Source organism: Mobula hypostoma, chromosome 17 (assembly GCF_963921235.1).
Source record: "Mobula hypostoma chromosome 17, sMobHyp1.1, whole genome shotgun sequence".
Taxonomy (NCBI): Eukaryota; Metazoa; Chordata; class Chondrichthyes; order Myliobatiformes; family Myliobatidae; genus Mobula; species Mobula hypostoma.
Window position 1 is genome coordinate 41,907,718 of NC_086113.1, and position 26,707 is coordinate 41,934,424.

General features: G+C 42.9%; 1 protein-coding gene across 2 annotated transcripts in view; it reads right to left on the reverse strand.

Moving 5' to 3' along the window:
* The window catches only part of LOC134357971 (collagen alpha-6(VI) chain-like), a 157,273-nt gene that overhangs the window by 6,259 nt on the left and 124,307 nt on the right, over window positions 1-26,707 (reverse strand). For both annotated transcript variants that reach the window (XM_063069798.1, XM_063069799.1), the window contains exons 34-35: window positions 23,603-23,684; window positions 21,575-22,240 (exon numbers count right to left, since the gene is read on the reverse strand). In XM_063069798.1, coding sequence (XP_062925868.1) covers window positions 21,575-22,240; window positions 23,603-23,684 — 748 coding nt within the window. The remainder of the gene's footprint in view (window positions 1-21,574; window positions 22,241-23,602; window positions 23,685-26,707) is intronic.

Sequence of the window (26,707 nt, forward strand, 5' to 3'; positions counted from 1 at the left end):
TTGTCAAATGCAGCAGAAGAAAGCAGCAATTGGATTTGGATTAAAAGGAAAGACAACAACTGGGCTGCAAGATGAAGACAGGAGGGTATGGAACTGAGGGGGGTGTATCTGGGACACCAGGTAACACCGTTGAGCCCTCTGTAGACATTGTGGGCTTACCAACGAAACGTCAAGGAAGGAGGTTGCCCACCTGATGACCCCGATGACCCTGCCTCCTTGTCACCACTCCAAGCCCACTGCCAACATCGAGAGTGCTGACTTACCATAGGGATTGAAACATTAAGTCCTAGTAGCTTTACTCTACTCTACAGTGGGCTTAAGGTTCTTAGGGAGCTAGAATGGGAAAATGCTGCGAGGAAGTTTCCTCTTTCAGAGAGTCCAGAACCGGAAGGCATGGTCTTACTTTAGGTTCTTCAGCTTATATGTTTGTGCTGACCATTTACACTAATCTCATTTTACTTCTTCAGCATTCCCATCAACTGTGCTCATAGTTAACATCTGCACACTAGGGTAATTTACAGTGGACACGTATCTTTGGGATGTGGGTTGAAATCATAGCAGCAGAGGAAAAAGGATCTAATGCTTTCCTGGTGTATATGAGGAAGAAACTCTTCTCGGGCTTCCAGCAGGGTATAGGTATCGATTATAACTGACATTTCTATGACCAACTCTGCATCAGGGTTGGAAGCCCGAGAAGAGTTAATTCATCACTTTGAAGAAGTCGACAAAGCCACTCTTCAAACTATTAATGAATGATGATGTTGTCACTTTATGAATATTCTTTTCCACATCATTAGAACAACCTTCAGTATTTGCAGAACACTCACAAAAGTGAAATCACGGAAATAAAGCTTCACTTGGGAAATGGGTATCATTCAAAGTGTCACAATATTTTTGATTTAAGAATCAGAATATTGGTAAACAGATGACAATGTAAAGTTCAACTATGCATCTGGCAGCACATAGGGAAACTGCTTTTTACAAGCCATTATACAGAAGTTCAAAACATTCACATTGGCATTACAGAGAATCTAGTGACTTTTCCTTATTATTTGCTGATCTTGTACTCCTCTGGATGCCAATTATCCCGTGTTTTGACAACCAGTTTGAGGTCTAACCCTACTAGTCAACATATGCTGACAAAATTGCCCCCTCCCCTCAATACCACTCCTACAAGAATGTGTGGTTGAGGATTTGGAGAAGGGGACAGGGTTTCAGATTTCTAGATCACTTGGATGTCTTTTGGGGAAGGTATGACTTATACAAAAATGGACAAGTTACATCCGAATACTCGGATTACCAATATGCTTGTGGATAGTTTGCTGAAGCTGTTTAGAATGGTTTAAATTAATTTTGCTGGGGAACGAGGACTGGAATGATAGGGTTGGGAATGGGGCAGCTGGTGTACAAGTAGATGCAGTGTGTAATAAGACTGCGAGGAAGGACAAGCAGATGACAGAGCAAAATTGCAATCAATGGAATGAGTTGAAGTGTAATGCTGGGCAAATTTGAACTGGGTGATGAATTCGGCACTGAAGGTATTATATTTGAATGCACATAGTGTGCAGAATAAGGTAGATGACCTTGAAGTGCAGTTAGAGGTTGGAGGATAGAGGATGCAGCTTGTATTAAAGGGACAGGCAGAGGGGGGGTGGGGTGGCTCTGTTGGAAAGAAATGAAATCAAACCCTCAGAAACATAGGATCAGAATATGCGGAATCCTTTTGGATAAAGTAAAGAAACTGTAAGGTTAAAGAGACCCTGATGGAAGTTATATACAGGCCTCCAAACAGTAGACAGGATGTGGGATACGAATTGCAAATGGAGATAAAAAAAAAGGCATGTAAATAAGGCAATGTTATGATAGCAATAAGAGATTTCAAAATGCAGGTGGATTGGGAAAATCAGGTTGTCACTGGATCCCAAGAGAGGGAAATTGTTGAATGCCTACAAGATGGCTTTGTAGAGCAGCTTGTGGTTGAGCCCACGAGGGGAAGGGCACTTCTGGATTGAGTGGTCTGTAATGAACCAGATTTGATTAGGGAGCTTAAGGTAAAGGAACCCTTAAGAGGCAGTGATCATAATATGATAGAATTTACCCCACAGTTTGAAAGGAAGATAAAGTCGGAAGTATCAGTATTACAGTTGAGTAAAGGGAATTACAGAGACATGGCTAACGTTGATCGGAAGGGGGCACTAGCAGGGATGACAGCAGAAGAGCAATGGCTGAAGTTTCTGGGGGATATTTAGAAACATAGAAACATAGAAAATAGGTGCAGGAGTAGGCCATTCGGCCCTTCGAGCCTGCACCGCCATTTATTATGATCATGGCTGATCATCCAACTCAGAACCCAGCCTTCCCTCCATACCCCCTGACCCCTGTAGCCACAAGGGCCATATCTAACTTCCTTTTAAACATAGCTAATGAACTGGCCTCAACAGTTTGCTGTGGCAGAGAATTCCACAGATTCACCACTCTCTGTGTGAAGAAGTTTTTCCTAACCTCGGTCCTAAAAGGCTTCCCCTCTATCCTCAAACTGTGACCCCTCGTTCTAGACCTCCCCAACATCGGGAACAATCTTCCTGCATCTAGCCTGTCCAATCCCTTTAGGATCTTATACGTTTCAATCAGATCCCCCCTCAATCTTCTAAATTCCAACGAGTACAAGCCCAGTTCATCCAGTCTTTCTTCATATGAAAGACCTGCCATCCCAGGAATCAATCTGGTGAACCTTCTTTGTACTCCCTCTATGGCAAAGATGTCTTTCCTCAGATTAGGGGACCAAAACTGCACACAATACTCCAGGTGTGGTCTCACCAAGGCCTTGTACAACTGCAGTAGTACCTCCCTGCTCCTGTACTCGAATCCTCTCGCTATAAATGCCAGCATACCGTTCGCCTTTTTCACCGCCTGCTGTACCTGCATGCCCACTTTCAATGACTGGTGTATAATGACACCCAGGTCTCGTTGCACCTCCCCTTTTCCTAATCGGCCACCATTCAGATAATAATCTGTTTTCCTATTTTTGCCACCAAAGTGGATAACTTCACATTTATCCACATTAAATTGCATCTGCCATGAGTTTGCCCACTCACCTAACCTATCCAAGTCACCCTGCATCCTCTTAGCATCCTCCTCACTGCTAACACTGCCACCCAGCTTCGTGTCATCCGCAAACTTGGAGATGCTGCATTTAATTCCCTCATCCAAGTCATTAATATATATTGTAAACAACTGGGGTCCCAGCACTGAGCCTTGCGGTACCCCACTAGTCACCGCCTGCCATTCTGAAAAGGTCCCGTTTATTCCCACTCTTTGCTTCCTGTCTGCTAACCAATTCTCCACCCACACCAATACCTTACCCCCAATACCGTGTGCTTTAAGTTTGCACACTAATCTCCTATGTGGGACCTTGTCAAAAGCCTTTTGAAAATCCAAATATACCACATCCACTGGTTCTCCCCTATCCACTCTACTAGTTACATCCTCAAAAAATTCCATGAGATTCGTCAGACATGATTTTCCTTTCACAAATCCATGCTGACTTTGTCCGATCATTTCACCGCTTTCCAAATGTGCTGTTATCACATCCTTGATAACTGACTCCAGCAGTTTCCCCACCACCGACGTTAGGCTAACCGGCCTATAATTCCCCGGTTTCTCTCTCCCTCCTTTTTTAAAAAGTGGGGTTACATTAGCCACCCTCCAATCCTCAGGAACTAGTCCAGAATCTAACGAGTTTTGAAAAATTATCACTAATGCATCCACTATTTCTTGGGCCACTTCCTTAAGCACTCTGGGATGCAGACCATCTGGCCCTGGGGATTTATCTGCCTTCAATCCCTTCAATTTACCTAACACCACTTCCCTACTAACATGTATTTCGCTCAGTTCCTCCATCTCACTGGACCCTCTGTCCCTTACTATTTCTGGAAGATTATTTATGTCCTCCTTAGTGAAGACAGAACCAAAGTAATTATTCAATTGGTCTGCCATGTCCTTGCTCCCCATAATCAATTCACCTGTTTCTGTCTGTAGGGGACCTACATTTGTCTTAACCAATCTTTTCCTTTTCACATATCTATAAAAGCTCTTACAGTCAGTTTTTATGTTCCCTGCCAGTTTTCTCTCATAATCTTTTTTCCCTTTCCTAATTAAGTCCTTTGTCCTCCACTGCTGGACTCTGAACTTCTCCCAGTCCTCAGGTGTGCCGCTTTTTCCGGCTAATTTGTATGCTACTTCTTTGGAATTGATACTATCCCTAATTTCTCTTGTCAGCCACGGGTGCACTACCTTCCTTGATTTATTCTTTTGCCAAACTGGGATGAACAATTGTTGTAGTTCATCCATGCAACCTTTAAATGCCTGCCATTGCATATCCACCGTCAATCCTTGAAGTGTCATTTGCCAGTCTATCTTAGCTAATTCATGTCTCATACCTTCAAAGTTACCCCTCTTTAAGTTCAGAACCTTTGTTTCTGAATTAACTACGTCACTCTCCATGTTAATGAAGAATTCCACCATATTATGGTCACTCTTACCCAAGGGGCCTCTCACGACAAGATCGCTAATTAACCCTTCCTCATTGCTCAAAACCCAGTCCAGAATAGCCTGCTCTCTAGTCGGTTCCTCGACATGTTGGTTCAAAAAACCATCCCGCATACATTCCAAGAAATCCTCTTCCTCAGCACCTTTACCAATTTGGTTCACCCAGTCTACATGTAGATTGAAGTCACCCATTATAACTGCTGTTCCTTTATTGCACACATTTCTAATTTCCTGTTTAATACCATCTCCGACCTCACTACTACTGTTAGGTGGCCTGTACACAACTCCCACCAGCGTCTTCTGCCCCTTAGTGTTACGCAGCTCTACCCATATCGATTCCACATCTTCCCGGCTTATGTCCTTCCTTTCTATTGCGTTAATCTCTTTTTTAACCAGCAACGCCACCCCACCTCCCCTTCCTTCGTGTCTATCCCTCCTGAATATTGAATATCCCTGAACGTTGAGCTCCCATCCCTGGTCACCCTGGAGCCATGTCTCTGTGATCCCAACTATATCATAATCATTAATAACAATCTGCACTTTCAATTCATCCACCTTATTACGAATGCTCCTTGCATTGACACATAAAGCCTTCAGGCACTCTTTTACAACTCTCTTAGCCCTTTTTAATGCTTGCCCTGGATTTGTCGGCCTGCCACTTTTACTTTTCCCCTTTGTACTTTTTGCTTCTACGCTCACTTTACACCCCTCTGTCTCTCTGCACTGGTTCCCATCCCTCTGTTGTGAACTAACCTCCTCACACCTAGCCGCTTTAATTTGATTCCCACCCCCCAACCATTCTAGTTTAAAGTCACCTCAGTAGCCCCCGCTAATCTCCCTGCCAGGATATTGGTCCCCCGAGGATTTAAGTGTAACCCGTCCTTTTTGTACAGGTCACACCTGCGCCAAAAGAGGTCCCAATGATCCAAAAACTTGAATCCCTGCCCCCTGCTCCAATCCCTCAGCCACGCATTTATCCTCCACCTCATCGCATTCCTACTCTCACTGTCGCGTGGCACAGGCAGTAATCCCGAGATTACTACCTTTGCGGTCCTTTTTCTCAACTCCCTTCCTAGCTCCCTATATTCTTCTTTCAGGACCTCATCCCTTTTCCTACCTATGTCATTGGTACCTATATGTACCAGGACCTCTGGCTCTTCACCCTCCCACTTCAGGATATCTTGGACACGATCAGAAATATCCCGGACCCTGGCACCAGGGAGGCAAACTACCATCCGAGTCTCTGGACTGCGTCCACAGAATCGCCTATCTGACCCCCTTACTATCGAGTCCCCTATCACAACTGCCCTCCTCTTCCTTGCCCTACCCTTCTGAGCTACAGGGCCAGACTCTGTGCCGGAGGCAGGGCCACTGTCGCTTCCCCCGGGTAAGCTGTCCCCCCCAACAGTACTCAAACAGGAGTACCTGTTGTTAAGGGGCACAGCCGCCGGGGTACTCCCCATCACCTTCCTTTTCCCCTTCCCCCTCCTAACCGTGACCCACTTGTCTGCCTCCCGTGGCCCCGGCGTGACCACCTGCCTTCCACTCCTCTCTATCACCTCCTCACTCTCCCTGACCAGACGAAGGTCATCGAGCTGCAGCTCCAGTTCCGTAACGCGGTCCCTTAGGAGCTGCATCTCGATGCACTTGGCGCAGATGTAGACGTCCGGGAGGCTTGGAGACTCCAGGGCCTCCCACATCCGACACCGAGAACAGCAAACTGCCCTCACAGTCATAATGCCCCTCTCCTCAAATAGCAACAGAAAATGAATGTCAAACCTTCCTCGCCTCACCCGCTTCCGCCTAAGCCCGGTGAGCCGAAGCCCTTAAGTCTTCACTCTGCTCCCGGCTCACTCCGCCGCCCGCAAACTACGCTGCCCGCTCTATGAGGCTCTGTTCCTTTTAAATCTGCCGCGCTGCACTGCCCTACGTCACACGCCTGCGCAGTCCCGCCTCTCAGAAAGCCGTTGGAGAAAAAAAAATAACGAAAATTTCAAAAATCTCTTTTTCGGCACTCCCACTCAGACTCTCAGACTCCTTCTTCGAATCAAATCCGAAGCAGGATGTCTGCCCTTTTAAATCTGCCGCGCTGCACTGCCCGACGTCACACGCCTGCGCAGTCCCGCCTCTCAGAAAGCCGTTGGAGAAAAAAAATAACGAAAATTTCAAAAATCTCTTTTTCGGCACTCCCACTCAGACTCTCAGACTCCTTCTTCGAACGGAAGGCATGGGATAGATACATTCCAAAGATGAAGAAATATTCTAAATGGTGGCTGAGGCAACTGTGGCTGACAAAGGAAGTCAAAGACAGCTTAAAAGCAAAAGAGAGGGGATATAATATAGCAAAAATTAGCATGAAGTTTGCAGATTGGGAAGCATTTAAAAACCAAAAGAAGGCAAAAAACATCATAATGAGAGAAAAGATGGAATATGAAGGTAAGCTAATGAATAATATAAAAGAGAATACCAAAAGTTTTTGCAAATATATAAAAAGTTTTAGAGGCAAGAATGGATATTGGACCACTGGAAAATTATGGGTGGGGGGGGGGGAAACAAAGAAATAACAGATGAACTTAATAAGTATTTTACAGCAGTCTTCGCTATGAAAGACACTTGCAATATATCACACATTGGAGAGTGTTAGGGGCAGGAATGAATGTCGTTGCTATTACTAAGGAGAGGTGCTTGGGAATCTGAAAGGTCCGATGATAGATAAGTCACCTGGACCAGATGTATTACACCCTAGGTTTCTGACAGTGGTAGTTGACGAGATTCTGGAGGCATTAGTAGCGATCTTTTTTAAAGAATCACTAGATTTCAGAATAGTTCTTGAGAACTGGCAAATTGCAAATGTCACTCCACTCTTTAAGAAAGAAGGCAAAAGAAAGGGAATTATAGGCCAGTTAGCCTGACTTCAGTGTTTGGGAAAATGTTGCAGTCCATTACAAAGGATGGAGTTTTAGAGTACTTGGAGTACCATGATAAAATAAGCCAAAGTCAACATAGTTTTCTTAAATGGAAATCTTTGTGGAATTAACAGGCAAGAATGACAAAGGAGAGTAGTGCATGTTGTTTTCTTGGGTTTTCATAAGGCCTTTGACAAGGCGCCACACATGAGACTGCTTAACAAGATAAGAGCCCATGGTATGACAGGAAAGATACTAGAATAGATGGAAGATTGGCTGACTTCCAGGAGGCTAAGAGTGGGAAATAAAGGGGGCCTTTTCTCATTGGCTGCTGGGTGACTCGTGGTGTTCTGCGAGTGTTGGTGCTGAGAATTGGATGACGGAATTGATGGCTTTGTCGCCAAGTTTGTGGATGATATGAAGATAGTTGAAGGGACAAGTAGTGTTGATGAAGCAGGGAGTCTGCAGAAGGACTTGGACAGATTAGAGAATGAGCAAATAAATGGCAGATGGAATGTAGCATTTGGAAGTGTATGGTCATGCACTTAGGCAGAGGGAAGATTAGTACAGACAATTTTGTAAATGGGGAGAAAATTCAGAAATAAGGTGTGCAAAGGGAATTGAGAGTCCTTGTGCAGGATTCCCTTAAGGTTAATACACAGCTTGAGTCCGTGGTAAGAAAGGCAAACACAATGTAATATTAGCATTCATTTCATGAGGACTAGAATATAAGAACAAGGATAAGACCATAAGACATAGGAACAGAATTAGGCCATTCAGCCCATCGAGTCCACTCCATCATTTCATCATGGCTGATCCTAGATTCCATTCAATCCCATACACCTGCCCTCTCACCATATCCCTTGATGCCCCAACCAATCAGGAATCTATAACTTGCGTTTGAAATATACCCATAGACTTGGCCTCCAGCACACTCTGCATCGTATTCCACATATTCAACACTCTTTAGCTAAAAATATTCCTTCTTACTTCTGTTCTATTTGGTTGCCCCTCAATTTTGAGGCTGTTCCCTCTAGTTCTGGATACCCCTACTACGGGAAACATCCTTTCCAAACCCACCTTATCTAGTCCCTTCAACATTTGGTAGGTTTAAATGAGATCCCCATGGATGCTTCTAAATTCCAGCCAGTACAGGCCCAAAACTGCCAGACACTCTTCATATGTTAATCCCTTCACTCCTGGAATCATCCTAGTGAACCTCCTCTGAACTCTCTCCAATGACAGCACATCCTTTCTGGGATTAAGGGGCCCAAAACTGTTGACAAAACTCCAAGTGCAGCCTGATTAGTGTCTTATAAAGCTGCTGCATTACCTCCTTGCTTTTATATCCTATTTCCTTGAAATAAATGCCAAAATTGCATTTGTCTTCTTTACCACAAATTCAACCTGTGAATTATCCTCCTGGGAGTCTTGCACAAGGGCTCCTAAGTCCCTTTGCACCTCAGATGTTTGAATTTTCTCCACATTTAGATAATAGTCACTACAATTGTTCCTTTCATCAAAAGGCATTATCTTACATTTCCCAACACTGTGTTCCATCTGCCTCTTTTTTGCCCATTCTTCCAATTTGTCTGTCATACTGCAATTGCATTGCTTCCTCAGCATTACCTACACCTCTACCCATATTCATATCATCTGAAAACTTTGCCACAGAGCCATTAATTCCACTATGTAAACCACTGACAAACAATGCGAAAAGTAGCAGTCCCAATACTGGCCCCTGAGTAGTCACTAGCAGCTAACCAGAAAAAGCCCCCTTTATTCCCATTCACTGCATCCTGCCTGTCAGCAATTCCTCTGTCCATGCCAGTATCTTTCCTGTAATGCAATAGGATCTTAACATGTTAAGGAACTTCTTGCAAGGCACCCTATGAAATGCACTCTGAAAATCTAAGTAAATGACATCCACCGCCTCTCCTTTGTCCAACCTGCTTGTTATTTCGTCGAAGAATTCTAACAAGATTTCTCTTTACAGACTCCATTCTGACTTTGACTTATTTTATCATTGGTCTCCAAGTGCCATGTAGCCTCGTTCTTAATAATGGACTCCAACACTTCCCCAACCACTGAGGTTAAGCTAACTGGCCTATAATTTCTTCTTTTTTGCCTTCCTCCTTTCTTAAAGTGTGGAATGGCATTTGCAATTTTCCAGCCCTCAGCGATCATGCCAGAATCATGTGATTCTTGAAAGATCATGAACAATGCCTCCATGATCTCCTCAGCAACCTCTTTCAGGGCTCTGGGATATAGTCCGTCTGGCCCAGGTGACTTATCCACCTTAAGACCTTTGAGTTTGTTTCACACTTTTTCTTTTGTAATAGCAATGGCACTCACTCGTCCTTCTGACTCTTACTAGCCTCTGGCATACAGCCAGTGTCTTCCACAGTAAAGACTGAAGCAAAGTACTTATTAAGTTCATCTGCCATTTCTTTTTCCTCCATTACTACCTCACCAGCATCATTTTCCAGTGGTCCAATATCAACTCTCACCTCCCTTTTACTCTTTATATAGCTGAAAAATCTTTTAGTAACTTGCTTTATATTATCAGCTAGTTTCCCCTCATATTTCATCTTTTCCCTTCTTATAGCTTTTTCAGTTGCTTTTTGTTGGATTTTAAAAACTTTCCTATCATCCAACTTCCCACTCACTCTTGCTACCTTATATGCCCTTTCCTTGTTTTTTATGCAGTCCTTTACTTCAAGTTTCAGCCACGGTTGCCTAGCCCTGCCATTTGAGAACTTCTTCTGCGGGACATATCTATCCTGCACCTTGTGAAATATTCCCAGAAACTTCAGCCACCTCTGCTCTGCCATCATCCCCACTAGTATCTTCCTCCAATCCACCCGGGCAAGCTCCTTTCTCATGCCTCTGTAATTCCCTTTATTCCATTGCGATACTGATACATGCGACTTATGATTCTCCCTTTTAAGCTGCAGTATGCATTGAATCATATTATGATCACTGCCTCCTAAGGGTTCCTTTACGTTAAGCTGACTAATAAAATCTGGGTTATTACACAATGCCCAATCTAAGATAGCCTTTCCCCAAGTAAGCTCAAGCACAAGCTGCTCTAAAAAGCTATTTTGTAGGCATTCAACAAATTCCCTCTCGCAATCTGACAGCAACTTGATTTTCCCAATCTCGTTGCATATTGAAGTGCCCCATTACAATTGTGACATTATCCTTATTACATGCCATTGTTACAAGGATGTAAAGCTGAGGCTTTATAAGGCATTGGTCAAATCACACTCGGAGTATTGTGAGCAGATCTGGGCCTCTTACCTAAGAAAAGATGTAATGGCAATGGAGAAAGTTCAGAGGAGCTTGACAAGAATGACTGCAGGAATTAAAGGGTTAACATATGAAGAGTGTTTGATGGCTCTGAGCCTGTACTCACTGGAGATTAGAAGAATGAGGGGAAATCTCATTGAAACCTATTGAATATTGAAAGGTCTGGATAGAGTGCCTTTGGGGAGGAAGTTTTCAATAGTGGGTGAGTCTAGGACTAGAAGGCACAGCCTCAGAATAGAGCGATGTCTATTTAGAGCAGGGATGAGGAGGAATTCCTTCACCCAGCAGGTAGTGAACCTCTGGAATTTATTTGCCACAAATGGCTGAGGAGCCCAAGTCATTGAGTATATTTAAAGTAGGGCTTGATAGAGTCATAGAGTCATAGGTGATATATTCTTGATTAGTCAGGGCATCAAAAGTAACAGGGAAAAGGCAGGACAACGGGGTTGAGAAAGATAATAAATCAACCATGATGGATTAGTGAGCAGACTTGGAGGGCTAAATACCCTATTTCTGCTCCTATATATTATGGTCTTATAGACTTATTATTAAGGATGAGGTTTTGAGGTATTTTGAGGCACATAATAAAACAGGCCAAACCCAGCATGCATTCCATAAAAAAGAAATCTTGCCTGACAAATCTGCTGGAATTCTTTGAGCAAATAATAGACAATGGAGAGTCAATGAATGTTGTTTACTTGGATTTTGAAAAGACTTTGACAAGGTGCTGCACATGGGGCTCCTCAACAAAATATACTGTATTACAGTCACAATTCTAGCATGGATGGAAGATTAGCTGACTGGCAGAAAGCAAAGAGTGAAGATAAAGGGGGCTTTTCTGGTTGGCTGCTGGTGACTAGTGGTGTTCTTCAGGGGTCAATGTCTGGGCTACTTCTTTACACATTATATATCAATGACTTGGACGACTCGGCTTTATGGCCAAGTTTGCAGATGATACAAAGACAGGTGTCGGGGCAGGTATTGTTAAGGGAGCAGGGAGGCTGCGGAAGGACTTAGACAGATTAGGAGAATAGGCAAAGAAGTGGCAGATGGAGCATAGTGTAGGGATGTGTATGGTCATGCACTCTTCTTAAAGGAAGAAAGGTATAGAATATTTTGTAAATGGTGAGAAAATTCAGAAATCAGAGGTGCAAAGGGACTTATAAGTCCTTGAGCACGGTTCTCTAAAATTTGAGTCAGTGGAGAGGAGGGCAAATGCCAGCATTCATTTTGAGAGGACTAGTATATAAAAGCAAGATGTTAATGCTGAGGTTTTATAAAGTATTGGTCAGACCACTCATGGAGTTTTGTGAGCAGTTTTGAATCCCTTACCTAAGAAAGAATGGGCTGGCATTGGAGAGGTGATCGACAAGAATGATTGCCAAAATGAAAAGGTTAATGTATGAGGAGCACTTGATGGCTCTGGGCATTTACTCACTGATGTTTAGATGAATGAGAGGGATTGCATTGAAACCTTTTGTATATTGAAAGCCCTAAATTGAGTGGATGTGGAGAGGATGTTTCCTATATAGCACAGCAGTCCCCAACCACCGGGCTGCAGACCAGTACCGGGCCGCAAAACATGTGCTATCGGGCCGCGAGGAAACGATATGATTTGGCGATATGAGTCAGCTGCACCTTTCCTCATTCCCTGTCACGCCCACTGTTGAGCTTGAATGCACGCGAGGTCATTACCCACGCGTCATCCATATCAGCGCGGGAAGGAGATCAACTCCTCGAGCTTGCAAATGACGGCGGTCTGAAAAGTATGTTTGACATAACATCTCTGTCGGCATTCCGGATCAAAGTCCAGGCTAAATATCCTGAGATAGCCATGAAGGCACTGAAAACGTTGCTTCCATTTCCAACATATCTCTGCGAAGCGAGGTTTTCTGCAATGAATGCAATGAAAACTAAATTGCGGAATAGACTGGACATAAGGAACCCCCTTCGAGGTATCGCTGTCTCCCATTACCCCTCGACGGCACCGTCTCATTGCAGGGAAACAAGCCCAGGGCTCCTACTGATTCAGCAATATTGGTGTGTTGCAATGATTTTATATGTTCATACGGGGAAAATATGTGCTGTGTTTAATATCCAAACGTTACTTAAAATGTTATGATGCGAGTCATAGTCATAGTCGTACTTTATTGATCCCGGGGGAAATTGGTTTTCGTTACAGTTGCACCATAAATAATAAATAGTAATAGAACCATAAATAGTTAAATAATAATATGTAAATTATACCAGTAAATTATGAAATAAGTCCAGAACCAGCCTATTGGCTCAGGGTGTCTGACCCTCCAAGGGAGGAGTCGTGAAGTTTGATGGCCACAGGCAGGAATGACTTCCTATGACGCTCTGTGCTGTATCTCGGTGGAACGAGTCTCTGGCTGAATGTACTCCTGTGCCTACCCAGTACATTATGTAGTGGATGGGAGACATTGACCAAGATAGCATGGAACTTAGACAGCATCCTCTTTTCAGACACCACAGTGAGAGAGTCCAGTCCCATCCCTACAACACCACTGGCCTTACGAATGAGTGATTAAGTGCACATTTCGTGGTTTTACGTGTCACGTCCACATAGTAAATGGATGGTCCCTACCCACTATCTGTGGGGAACGGTTATTGCCGGTGTAATGGGCTGTTAGACCTACCCCCCTGGGTGGGGAATCGTTACTGCTGATGGAAAGGGCTGTCAAATTTCTCTTGATTTTACTCTCTCACGGGTTGGCAACGGGATATGTGAAGCTACTGGATTGCTCTTATAGGAGAACGTGAGCTTAGGTAAGACCATATGACATGCACCATGACTAAAAACACGGTGGTGGGTCATTGTCTCATAATTGACTTATCACTATATTCGCTGTGTGAAATATGCTCTGTGTGTTTAATATTAAATTTGTTAGATAAACCCTTTTAGAAGCGAAATTGAGTGTATTAGCCACTTATCACCGATATTCCGGTCGTGATTAACACCCCCCGAAATGATAGAATGGGCAAAAACGATTTGTAGAAAAAAATCGGCATGTACACATATGCGCACTGGTGCCCGCGCAAGGCTTCGTGGTCATGGTAGTCTTCCTGGGGTAAACACAACGTATTTGACGGTTACTCTTGTCCATTGGCAACCCTACCCCCGCCCCCCCACCCCCCAGTTGGCTGGTCCACAATAAACCGGTCCGCGGTGCAAAAAAGGTTGGGGACCCCTGCTATAGTGGGGGTGTCTTTGACCAGAGTGCACGGCGTCAGAATAGAAGGACGTCCATTAAGAATAGAGATGAGGAGGAATTTCCTTCGCCAGAGGGTGGTGAATCATTGCCACAGATGGCTGTGGAGGCCAAGTCATTGGGTATATTTAAAGCGGAAGCTGATAGATATGTGTGTCAAAGGTTACAGGGAGAAGGCATAAGGGGGTTGAGAGGGATAATAAGTCAGCAATGATAGAATCGTGGTGTAGACTCAATGGGCAGAAGCACCTAATTTTGCTCCTATGTTTTATGGTCTTTTAATGTTTAACACTCAAGGAAATAGCTTCAATTGTCCCCTGTTGAGCAGCAGTACATAGTTCTTTTAGGCTTCTCCAAAGATCACAGTTGATGATTGACCTCAATACTACCTTCTTATGCTTACTCCATGTACTTTGATCCCCTTATTTCCTGTCTTAAATATATATATTCAACCTCCCCTCACCAGAATACATCTAACTTGCTCGTGCGTACATATACACATATGCTTGAAGTCTTACTTACGGCTCCAACTATTCAATTTGCTATTTGTTGGTCTCAGTCCAACTCAAGTGAAGCCCTTGCCAATGAAACAGCTTCCTCTTTTCCCATTAGAGATGCCTGTGTCCCATAAATCAAAATCCATTTCCTTTACACTAGACTTTCAATCATCCATTCATTCCTTTGGTGCTACTTATATTGTGGCAATTTGTAGGTGCCTCGGTAGGTAATCCTGAAATAGTACTTTTTAATTTGAACCCTACCCGCTCCTCTCCCTTCAGCAGGACCTCTGCCTTTAACTTATTTATGTCATTTATGTTCCCACAAAAACCACAACCACCAAATGTTTCCTTACTCACTTTGCAACTCATATAGCAGTTCTAGATCCTGGCACCAGGGAAGTAACACATTCATCTAAAGCTCATAGCTTCAGAGAACAGTATCCGCATTTCTCTTTTGTAACATTACCTCTGGGTCCTCACATCTGCTTTCTTGCTTACTTGTGCCCTCCTGTCCCTCTTGACTAACCATTTCTACCATATTTAATATGAAGCATATCCCAGGAACAAACCATCCAGGAAACCTCTCCTTCCCTGATGTTTTGTAGCGAACAAATTTTGAATCCATTATAACTCCAGGCTGGATTTCTTCACGATACAGACACAAACTGTAGATATCTTCACTATGAATCTATCTTAAATATTAATTTAATCAATTTATTTAGCTCCATCAACATTATCCTTGACCACAAGTCTACATAACAATGGACACTGTACTCATATGACACAGAAGATACTGACACGATGAAGGAAACACCACCAGAGACGGAGGACCTTCATGGCTGCCTTAAACGCCAGAAGCATAATGGGCAGTAAGTAAGTAAGTCACATGACATAGTGCTAAAGATATGTTACGCTTCCAGCTGACTCTCCACAGACCTTTCCCCAGGCTTCATTATCTTTGTGTCTCCTGACCTCAATTAACCAGTTTTAACCTGTTACCAGCAGACTAAAGGTTCCATATTTAGCAAGTTAAATGAGGGTAAGAGAATTTAGCTGTAAAACTAAATTAAGTATTTTTAAATGAAGATAAAATCACCTCTTTGATCAACATTAACCCAAACTGTTTCTTTGTGTAAACTCAATACATGGCATGACTTACAGAGAAGAGAGGCAGTGTGTGGGAAATGGTTGGAAATGAAGGCACTCCGACAAAGGACTACTGTTATTATAAAGAGAGGAAATGGATGAAAATGTGGAAGGAACCGTGAGCAACTGCCTTGCAGTGCCAGAGACCCGGGTTCAACCCTGACTTTGGGTGCTGTCCATACTGAGGTTGCCTTTGCCCTGTGTAGGTTTTCTCAGATGCCCCAGTTTCCTCTCTTGTACCAAAGGCAAAAGGATTGGTAAATGAACTGACTGTTGTAAATTGCCCTAGTGGTATCTGATATAATCTGAGGAACTTTGACGTGAATGTGGGGAGAATCGAAAGTTGGCCTGATGTGAGGTGTGTAGTTAATGGTCAGTGTGGAACTGGTGGACCATAGAGCATGCTTCCATGCTGGATTCCTGTATTACTGTATGACTGTATGAGGTGTGGCTCAGGGCATGACAAGAGCGAATCAATGGAGGAAAGGAACTGCAGTGAAGAGAGCAATTAGAAGATGTGAAGAACGCTGAAGACTGTGGGATACAAGTTGAAGATGTGAGTGGTACTTTCAAGGGAATTGGGGGAGTATTGCAACGAGTAGCAAGGGGAATGGCTGGAGCGAGGTGGGAGAGAAGCTCAGAGAAGGAAAATGGGCACAGGTTCTGGGAGATAAATGGCATCATAAACTGCAGCCACTGAAAGGTGGGAGGTTAGGCCTGAAACAGTTACCATTTGGGGCCTGTGTGTCATGGTCTGGATTGGGGTCCCTGTAAATTTACCTTGTTTATGTTACAATCTGGACCGTTGATTCCCTGTTTTCCCGTGTCCCTCGGCTTTAGTGATTAGAGGCAATTAACACTCGGCTGAACCGGTAGTTTATAGTCTCCGGCTTTCAGCTGTTCGGCACGGGAGCGTCTGCAAAGTCACGGCGTGCCAATGTCATCTGGCCGGAGCAAGCCTTCTCTCTGCCCAAAGTGAGTGCCGGTAAGTCACCTTTCCTCACCAGAGTAACCCTGTCCAGTTACCTCGCCGAAGCGAGCCTGCAAAGTTTCCTCATCAAGGTGGGTCCATCAGTTAACCCGTCAGAGAGAATCAAGAGCCGCTGTCTACTGTTCCTGGGCCGAGTCAAGAGCTCACCACTACCCGGAGGTTCCAAGTACCACGTCTTGGCTCCGGCGGCATGCAAGTACCAAATCAAGTCCTGGCCCTGGCGGCATTCAAGTACTCAATCAAGTCCTGGTCCTGGCGTCATTCAAGTACCCAGTCAAGTCCTGGCCCTGGCAGCTTCCAAGTTCCGAGTCGAGTCCTGGCCCTGGCAGCTTCCTAGTTCCTAGTCAAGTCCTGGCCCTGGCAGCTTCCAAGTTCCGAGTCGAGTCCTGGCCCTGGCGGCTTCCTAGTTCCTAGTCAAGTCCTGGCCCTGGCGGTCTGTGATTCCTGTCCTACCCCTCTGTCTGAATCCCTTCTCTGTCCCTCTCACCTCTAGCCCTCGTCTACAGCCCTCGCCTGCACTTCGGTCTAGTTCTATCGCCGGAGCTAGATAGGTACTGTCTGGTGTTCATTCGTGTTGGTCTTGTCTGGTCCTGGACTCCGTGGGGTAAGTCAGGCCGTCTTGCCGTTGCCCCGCGGAGGGTCATGAGTCCCAGCCCTATGTCCTGTACCCAAGGAGGGGTCCCAGCTCTCTGTTCTGTGTGCGAGTCCCGGCCCTATGTCCTGTACCCAAGGAGGGGTCCCAGCTCTCTGTTCTGTGTGCGAGTCCCGGCCCTATGTCCTGTACCCAAGGAGGGGTCCCGGCTCTCTGTTCTGTGTGTGAGTCTCGGCCCTATGTCCTGTACCCAAGGAGGGGTCCCGGCTCTCTGTTCTGTGTGTGAGTCCTGACCCTATGTCCTGTACCCAAGGAGGGGTCCCGGCTCTCTGTTCTGTGTGTGAGTCCCGGCCCTATGTCCTGTACCCAAGGAGGGGTCCCGACTCTGTGTTCTGTGTATGTGTCCATGGTTCCATGTACCTGCTCTCCCGAGACCGAGGCTCTGTTTTTCCATGTTCCTCCTCTCCCTAGCCCATGTTATGTCCATGCCTGGTTCTGGGGTCCGAGCCCGAGGCAAGACCCAGGTACTGGGTCCTTGCCCAGTCTCTGGCTCGGAGTCCATGCCCTAGCCTCTTCATGTCTCCTCTAGTTCTGGGAGCCGATTCCGAGTCCAAGCCCAGACCCTTGGTCCCAGCCTAGTCGTAGTCCTTGTCCTGTTCTCTATTCCTCCTTCTGCTTTGCTCTCCTGGTATCAAACAATAAACTCAATCTAAGTAACCTGACAAGACGTGTCTTGCATTTGGGTCCACCCTTGCTCCCAATGCCCCCACCACTGTGACACTGTACCAGTTTTCATGAAGCAGCTCATCAGCTTTTGTTAGTTTTTAAAGTTGTTTTGTATGTAATAAATGAACTCAGTGTGGAAGATCTTTACTAAAATTTCTAGCTTTTGAAAATTCTTTTAGTGTATGCCCATATGACTGGGGCTTCACTTGAAACAGTGTTACTTTTGAACTATTTAGACTGTCTTCCAGATTTCAAATGGGTGCTTTTTGAATATTCAAGTGCAATTTTTGCTGCAAAAGGAAACAATAAGAATATTTGCTAATAGCAAGTAAAATGAACTTCCGTTTTTTACACTATCTGAATGAACTAGGAGGTGAGTACTTTTGGCATGCTTTCCAATATTCTACATTGATGGTCCACTATATCATTAATACTGATTGTAGAGTATTAAAATGAACAGATGAAAATGAGGAAATTGAATCTACATTAACTTGTTGTCATGGCATCCTCTGGAATTATTTTCAGCTGGCAGAGAATGTTACTAGAATTTTTCCCTGCTGCACTCTTTAATTTATCTAATAATGAGGTCACTTCTTCCCATCTTAAGACTAAAACTAATTGAAAACTTTGAAACAGCCTAATGCTTGCCACGTGGAATAGGGAAGGGTGGAAGTAAGGCACAATGAGCTAAATGAATTCATGGATTTAAAGCTTCCTATCGTTAGGATTAGACATAGGAAGGGAAAAAGCAAATAAGACATAAAACAGAAAAGCTGGAAGCACTGGGCAGATCAAATCACATCTGTGGAGCGAGGTCGAATGAAAGGTTAACTGTTTCTCTTTCTGCAGGTGCAGACTGCCCATCTCAGTTTTTCAGAACTTTACATTTTTATCTAGGTAATATTCTGTTAAGCCTTATCTGCACATTCTCCTAAGCACTCATTTCCTTCTGTAGTGCAGTTGCAGTATCTGGAAATGCATACAATACTCCAGCAATGGCCTCACCAATGTCTCATCAAGTTGTACCAAGACATTTATATTCTTGTATTCTATAATTCATGAAAGCAATCATGTTTTCTTCATCACATCACCTACCTGAGGTGATGTGGGATCTATGCACCAAAAGTCCTCCATTCTTCAATACTCTACCCATATCAGACTTCCCAAAACACATAACCTGACACTTATTTGATTAAATTCCATCAATCACAACTCTGCCTAATTTACCAGCTGAACAATATTGCTCTGTGACCTAATACTTTCCTCCTCACTATCAATAACATTATTAAATTTGGCATCAATTGCAGACTTACTATTGATATTTCCTATACTCATATTCAAATTATTAATGCATATTTCTAACGACAAGCATCCTAGCACTGATCCCTGCATTACACCACTAGTCGCAGGCTTCCAATCACAAAAGCAACCCTCCATAAAACCTCAGGTTTCTATTAGTAATTCAACTTTGAATCCAAGTTATTAATTTGCCAAAGATACCTTGGGGCATATCCTTTACCAGCCTTTCATGTGGGACCTTGTCAAAGACCTTCCTGAAATAAATGCATCAACCACATTGTTCTCATCAATAATTTCTGTTACTTCTTCAAAAAGCTTAATCAAATAGTCAAATAGAATCTCCCACCAATAAAGCCATACTCACTCTCCCTAATCAACCATTGTCTTTAACTTCCCTATGATAGGCATTGGATTCATTGGCCTCTAATTATCTGGCTTATCCCTACTGCTCTTGTTGAACAAAGGTAGCTAGCTCTCACCAATTAATAATATTTCTTCTTTCCTTTTTAGCCACAGTTATCTGTGTCATCATCAAATCTATTTGCAAGATGGTGCCAAATCATGGCATCTTGTTGCAAGCTGCTCTCTGCAGATCCACTCATTACTTCTATTATAAGCATTCTACACTTTTAAATCTAAATTCTATGTTTTCAAGCTGTTATCAACATCCTGGGGGTTACCACTGACAGGAAACTGAACTGGTCTAGCCATATAAACACCATGGCTGCCAAAGCAGGTCAAAGGCTAGGAATCCTGTGGCGTGTAACTCACCTCCTGCTCCCCAAGGCCTGTCCACCATCTACAAGGCTCAGGTCAGGAGTGTAATGGAATACTGGCCACTCGCCTGGATGAGAGCAGCTCCATAAACACTCAGGAAGCCTGACACCATCTAGTCCAAGGCAGTCCATTTGATTGGTACCCCTTGCACAAGCATCCAATCGCCCCACCGTCGAAGAACACTTGCAGCAGTGTGTACTATCTACAAGATGCACTGCATTGACACACCAGAGGTCCTAAGGCAGCACCTTCCAGACCCACGACCACTACCATCTAGATGTACGAGATCAGCAGATACCTGGGAACACCACGACTTGGAAAGCCCTCTCCAAGTCTCTCACCATCCTTACTTGGAAACATAGTGCCCTTCTTTCAATCTCGCTGGGTCAAAATCATGGAATTCCCTCCCTAACAGCACCATGGATGTACTGTACCTACACCTCAGAGACTGCAGTGGTTCAAGAAGGCAGCTCATCACCACCTTCTCAAGGGCAACTAGGGATGGGCAATAAATGCTGGCTTAGCTGGTGGTGCCCACATCCCCTAAATGAATAAATAAAAAAAAATAAAAAAACTGTAACACTTTACTCTGCATTCTGTTTACCTTGTACTGCCTTTATGAACTGTTATAATGAATTGATTTGTACAAAAAAGATTTTCACTGTTTATGTGACAATAATAAACTAACTTACTAATTAATATCCTACTCTGCCATCTAGCTCTATATCACCTATGAAGTTAGATACATTGATCTAATTCATTGACATAGGCAGTGAACTGGTGGATCCCCAGCATCCATCCTTGTAGAACTCCAGTTGTTACACTTTACAATTTGATAATGACTCATTAATCCCAACTTCTTTTTGTCCACTAAACAATTCTCATTTCATACCTGTATTTCATCCCCATTGTCGTGTGCTTAATTTTATTTAAGCAGCTCATATGTGACATCTTTTCTGAAAGCCTCTGAAAATCAAAACATGGAACAACTTAATTTGTCCCAAACCTTTCAGCTAGTTACTATCTCGTAGCTCCATGAGATATGTCAAATAAAATTTCCCTTTCATAAATCCTTGCTGAGTCTACAATCTTATTGATATGTTCTTTGCATCCTGTTACCATTTCATTAATAATAGACTCCAGCAATTTTCTGGCTAGCTGGTCTGTAAGGCATCCTCCAGAACCTTTATAATCACAAGAATTTTTGCAGATGCCAGAAATCTTGAGCGACACATACTCAATCCTGGAGGACCTCGGCAATCCAAGCATCATCTAGGGAGGGGAAGAAGCAGTTGATGTCTTGGCCCAAGATCTGATGAGTGATCTCAGCGCAAAGGGTGACTGTTTATTCCCTTCCATTGATGCTGCCTGACTTGCTGAGTTCCTCCAGAATTTTGTGAGCATTGCTCCGATTCTTTTAACTTTGTTATCTAATGGTATTGTACAAATATACACACGGACATTTATTGTATGGAGAGTTAATAGTGCACAGAAATAAGTTATAGTTTTACCGTAAACGCTCCTCATGGTTCAAACTCACTTACTTTCCAGGTTTTTCAGGAAAGCTACTGAAAACGTTTGTGCATATTCTATTTCATTTGCTAGATGATGCAGATGGAGTAGATGTAGACCATGAGGGAAACTGACAAACTTCTCCAGGACTGTAATGTTGGCTCTTTCTCCAACAACCAACGCAAAGACAGCAAGTCCTTTACATTTGGCATCCTGTGATAATTCCATCAATCTCTTCTCATCAATACTTGCGTCCCCTGAAAGTATTACAAAAATAACCCTGTGAGTTATCTGCTTTGTAGCATTTGAGAAGAAATTCTTCAGGCTCCATTCAATAGTGCTATCAAGGCCAGAGGAGTCCTCCAGTTGATTAAATGAGTCTTGGATATGACGCTTTTTCAGTGTTTTTGCAGTGTAATCCAAAATCCCAAACTCCAGATGAAATGGTTCTTTGCCATACGTTGGAGTGTAATTTGGAGTATTTTGTACAATAGCCACTCTAGGCTGAATGCTAGAAGCCCTCGGTTCTTCAGAACTTATAAACTCATTAAGCATAGAGTTTAGAAAATGCTGAATAGTATCTGAATGCGTAGATTCCATTGCATCTAAATCATCAAGAACAAAAGCTACTTCCAGGTTTCCTGAAATATTAGGGATGGCTCCAGCTCCTTCACACTGTCTATCTGGATTACACCTATCTGAAAAAGAAGAAAAAATATTTAATGGGAATATTTGAGTATTAGATCCACATTTTAAATTACAGCAAATTATTTATTTACTGTCATTAAAAATGGACTGAAATCAATATTTAAGCAATTATGTATGAAACATATAGTGGAGAACTCATAATTTTCTGATTTTGAGATGGCAGAAGGGCTAAAAATACATTCTACAAAATATATTGATCAGAGCTACAAATACTGTACTTTGTTACATGTAACCATTAACATGCAAAACTTTAATTCTATGTGTTCTAATAAATTTCTCAAATAACAATGATAGAAAAGTGTAGTCAAAATCAAGACAGCAGACAGCAGGAAGAAAACAGAAGTTTTTTTTTAACAATGATAAATAACATGTTGTGGATGTTAGAATCAGAAGCAAAAGCTGAATAAATAAATGCTTCAGCCAGTCAGATAACATCTTTGGAAAGGAAACCAGCTAATATTATGGATTAACTACCAATGTTCCTCTCTAAGGTGTGTATGTGTGCACACACACATACTTTGCTACTAGTGCACAAATGAATTTAAACTCGTCATGAAAGGTTGTCACCCTCTACCTAATTGGATTGTTAGTATATTTCACAATCATACACAATCACATTTCCTTTTCTAGTTTGTGATGCAGATGATGTTGACAATGATGATTTGTCTGCAGATTTTAGAATTGATATATTTATACTGTTTTTATTGAAGAAATTATTCTGTGTGTACATGTTGTTATACCTGGGCAAAAAAATTGCACAGTACAAGATTTTTGCGCATTCGCGTCATTACAAATTAGAGGGAATATTGTCAACAACACTTCATTGGAACTGGGGTAAGAGTAGAGGGGTTAAAGTTTTCAAAGTAAAACTGGGAGGAAGGAATGCATACATGGAGATGGGTCAAGACAGATCAGCTGATAAAAAGCATGAATGTTTAACATTAAGCCATTTTAAAATGCAAGTAAAAAGGGAAGATTTTTAATACTATTACAGGATTGGTATATAAAGATATTATTTCATCTGTTATAGAGCAAATTATTTTATTATGAATGGTATATATACTTTAATTTTACATTATGGAGGGAAAATGTGTGATAACCTGGGAAGAAGAATTAAATGAATGCAAAGTTTAAGCTGCCAGCAGATATAATGTAAGTCTGTAATACTATAGTTAGGCTATGTAACACAGAAAAATATCATAAGTAGACTAAGGAATTTATAGCACAAAATGAAGACAAAACATGAGACGGCTAATAGGATACAATGAATTTTTCTTGTGTTTAAAAAGAAGTGTGAAATAAGAAGATCTTAGCACATTATAGACCAGGCTTTGACAAATTTAAAATCATACCAAAGCACAAAGTGCATAAGTAGACTTGGCGCAAAAGATCTTGGGACCTTTGCTGTTGCCTTGGCAATACAACTACTGCTTCCTTGGAAATAAACATGTAAAGAAAGTTAATTTAGAAGTGAAGAAACAAATATGCAAGTTTAGTTAAAACCTATTTCACTTAAGTAACAAAACTACAAATCTTGATTTCAATTGTGCTGATACAGGCAGGGTAGAGGCAGCTCAATAAGAAGGGCTATTTGCCTTTCATGTCATCCCAGGTTGCCTTATTCTGCTTATTTGAACAGAGAAGCAGGGTTCCTTTAGCAAGAAAGCAGTAACCTTGATTAAAAGTGAACATCTCGGATGCAATAATTTAATTGGGAACCAATTTGCAATTACTCGAAAAAGGGAGCAGAGAGTGATTCAGTATTCTAGACTATTTATTGTCATTTCTCATACATGTGTAAAGGAGAACAAAATAATAGTTACCCTGAATCTGATGCAGCACCAAGGTTAACACAATTAGATAAAAACACAATGTATTTTGAAAAAACACAATAAATATAAATACATAAGATCGCTTATATACATAGATTGATTGTATATCCATACGGTGACTTTAGGCACAGAAGAGTTTGTACATAAGGTGACTGACAGGAAATGATAAAGTAGTGGTGGTGGGGGTTGTGGAGGGGTGGATGTTGACCCGCCTTATTGCTTAGCTAATGTGTTTTTGAGTCTGGTGTTCCTGGAGTGGATGCTATGTAGCCAGGACCACCATCAGGAGCCAAATCCTTGCTCAGAAGCAATCCAGTTTTCTTGTAAGGCAAGAGAGGCAGGTGATCCCTACAAGTTTCATATGAATCTTTGAAGATCCCTTGTATCAATCTAGACCTCAGTGATTACTAGATGCACTTTCTCCTTCCCATGCCCTGTCAATGATTCCAAAGTGTGGGATTTCTTTTGCAGCAGCAGCAGCAATTCCTGTCAGTGTAGCATGATGGGAATGATTTAGAGGGACTATGCCATGTAAGGTAATCTGCTGGATGCTCAAGAGGACGACAAATGCACCAAGGATATTCTGAGAAATATTCCATGGACCAGGCCCACGTGAAACAATCAGCACTTTAATAAGCCTGCCCTAATGGAAACATGCCATGCCGTGTTGTCACAGTCTCAACCATATTATGGGAACAGGATCATTCGGCCAATGATTGTTAACCTTAATTGCCATTGACTTTTATGCAAGGCGGAAGATACAGATGTTCACTTTTGTAAAATGGAGGTCACAGATGTCTTCTGTTTCATGATCACTGAAGTTCCAGCAAAGGAGGACGTCATTAGGCCCATCCCGGCGAGCAGCTCCTATACCCCACTCTTACCCCTTCCCCTGCATGCCATTTCCCCTCAAGGACCCATTCAATTTCCTCTTGAACGAACTACTTTCCCTTCCACAACCCTTATAGGCAGAGAATTCCAGATTATAACTGCACTTGGTGTAGCTTTTCCTCAGTAGCCCCCGGTACTTTTTTGCCCAAATCCTTAAATCTGCATGCCCCAATCTTTGAGAAATCTGATGATAAGAATCCATCAAATTTCTGATGAGCCTTATTTGCTTCAAGAAATGTAATTCCAGTTTCTTCAGACCAGCATTATCATCGAAATTCCTCATCCTAGAACCATTCCAGTAAATCTCTCCTGCGCCCACTTTGGGATCTTCACGTCCTTCCTACAGCCTGATGCCAAAACTCAATGCGATATACATGTTTTGAGCTAACTTGTCTTTTCTGCAGGTTCGTCATGGCCCCATTACTTTGGTACACTGCTTTTATTTATGAATTCCAAGATCACATGGCAAGTTTTACACTCTTAGCAAATCCTGGTACTTTTAAGGATTTTTGCTGATGCACACTGTACCAGCACACACTTTGGAAATGTCAGCCCACCTTCTCAGTGATACACGACTCTCCTTTGCAGAAGAACAGAATGCAATGCAGATGTGTGGCTCTTCTAACATTTTAGGGTTCCTGTTCCTGCAGAGTCCTGCACCACGTGAATTTGGAGAGCAGAAGGGATTCCACTTCTGAGGTGAAAGGGTTGTCCCATCAAACGAAACAAGATAGTTTGGGTCTGTATTAGAAATAGATTGCAGACTGGTACAATACAGGAACAGGCCCATTGCCTCACAATATCTGTGTTTACCATGATGCCAAAGTAAGCTAATCACATTTGTCTGCACATGGTCCATATTCCTCAATTCTTTGGAGTTTTGGCAGTATGAGGGTGACCCTATTCAAACACATCAGATCCTAAGGGGATTTGACAGGTCGACATTGAAGTGTTTTAACTCGTGAGAGAGTCAGGAACAATGGAGTATAGGTACAAAACAAAGGCTAAGGTTTATGCACAGGCATATAGTTTTAGTTTAATTTGGCATTATGGTTATCACAGACACTAGGCTGAAGGGTCTGTTCCTGTTACAGACTATGTTTCAGTTATTTAAAACTGGTATGTGTGGGAATTTCTTTTCTCAAAGGCTCGTGAATCTCTGAGATGTTCTCCACCAGAGCGTGGTAGGGGCCAGTTTGTTAGATACCTTTAATGTGGCGATAGATAAATATTTGAAAGATCAAGAAAGTGAGGATTATTGGCACAGAAGAAGAGTCCAGGCCAGCATAGTTCAGCCATGGTCTTTGTGCATGACAGAGCAGGCTTCAGAAGCCTAGTGACGTATTCCTGCTCCTGTTATGTCTTTGCCCTATCCCCAACTCTAGCCATGGTCTTGTCAGGCAGTTTAATTACGTTGTTCCCTTCCTTTTGCTGGAGTCAGGCTATGCAGCCACACTGCCCCCTGCTGGTTGCTGCTGCTCACACAGATTAAGCAAAATCTTGTCACCTGAAAGAGAAGCAGCCAAGGGATTATCACGCAAACAAAAGGACTTTTGCAGATGCTGGAAGTTCAAGCAACACACATCAAAGTTGCTGGTGAACGCAGCAGGCCAGGCAGCGTCTCTAAGAAGAGGTACAGTCGACATTTCAGGCTGAGACCCTTCGTCAGGACTAACTGAAGGAAGAGTTAGTAAGAGATTTGAAAGTGGGAGGCGGAGGGGGAGATCCAAAATG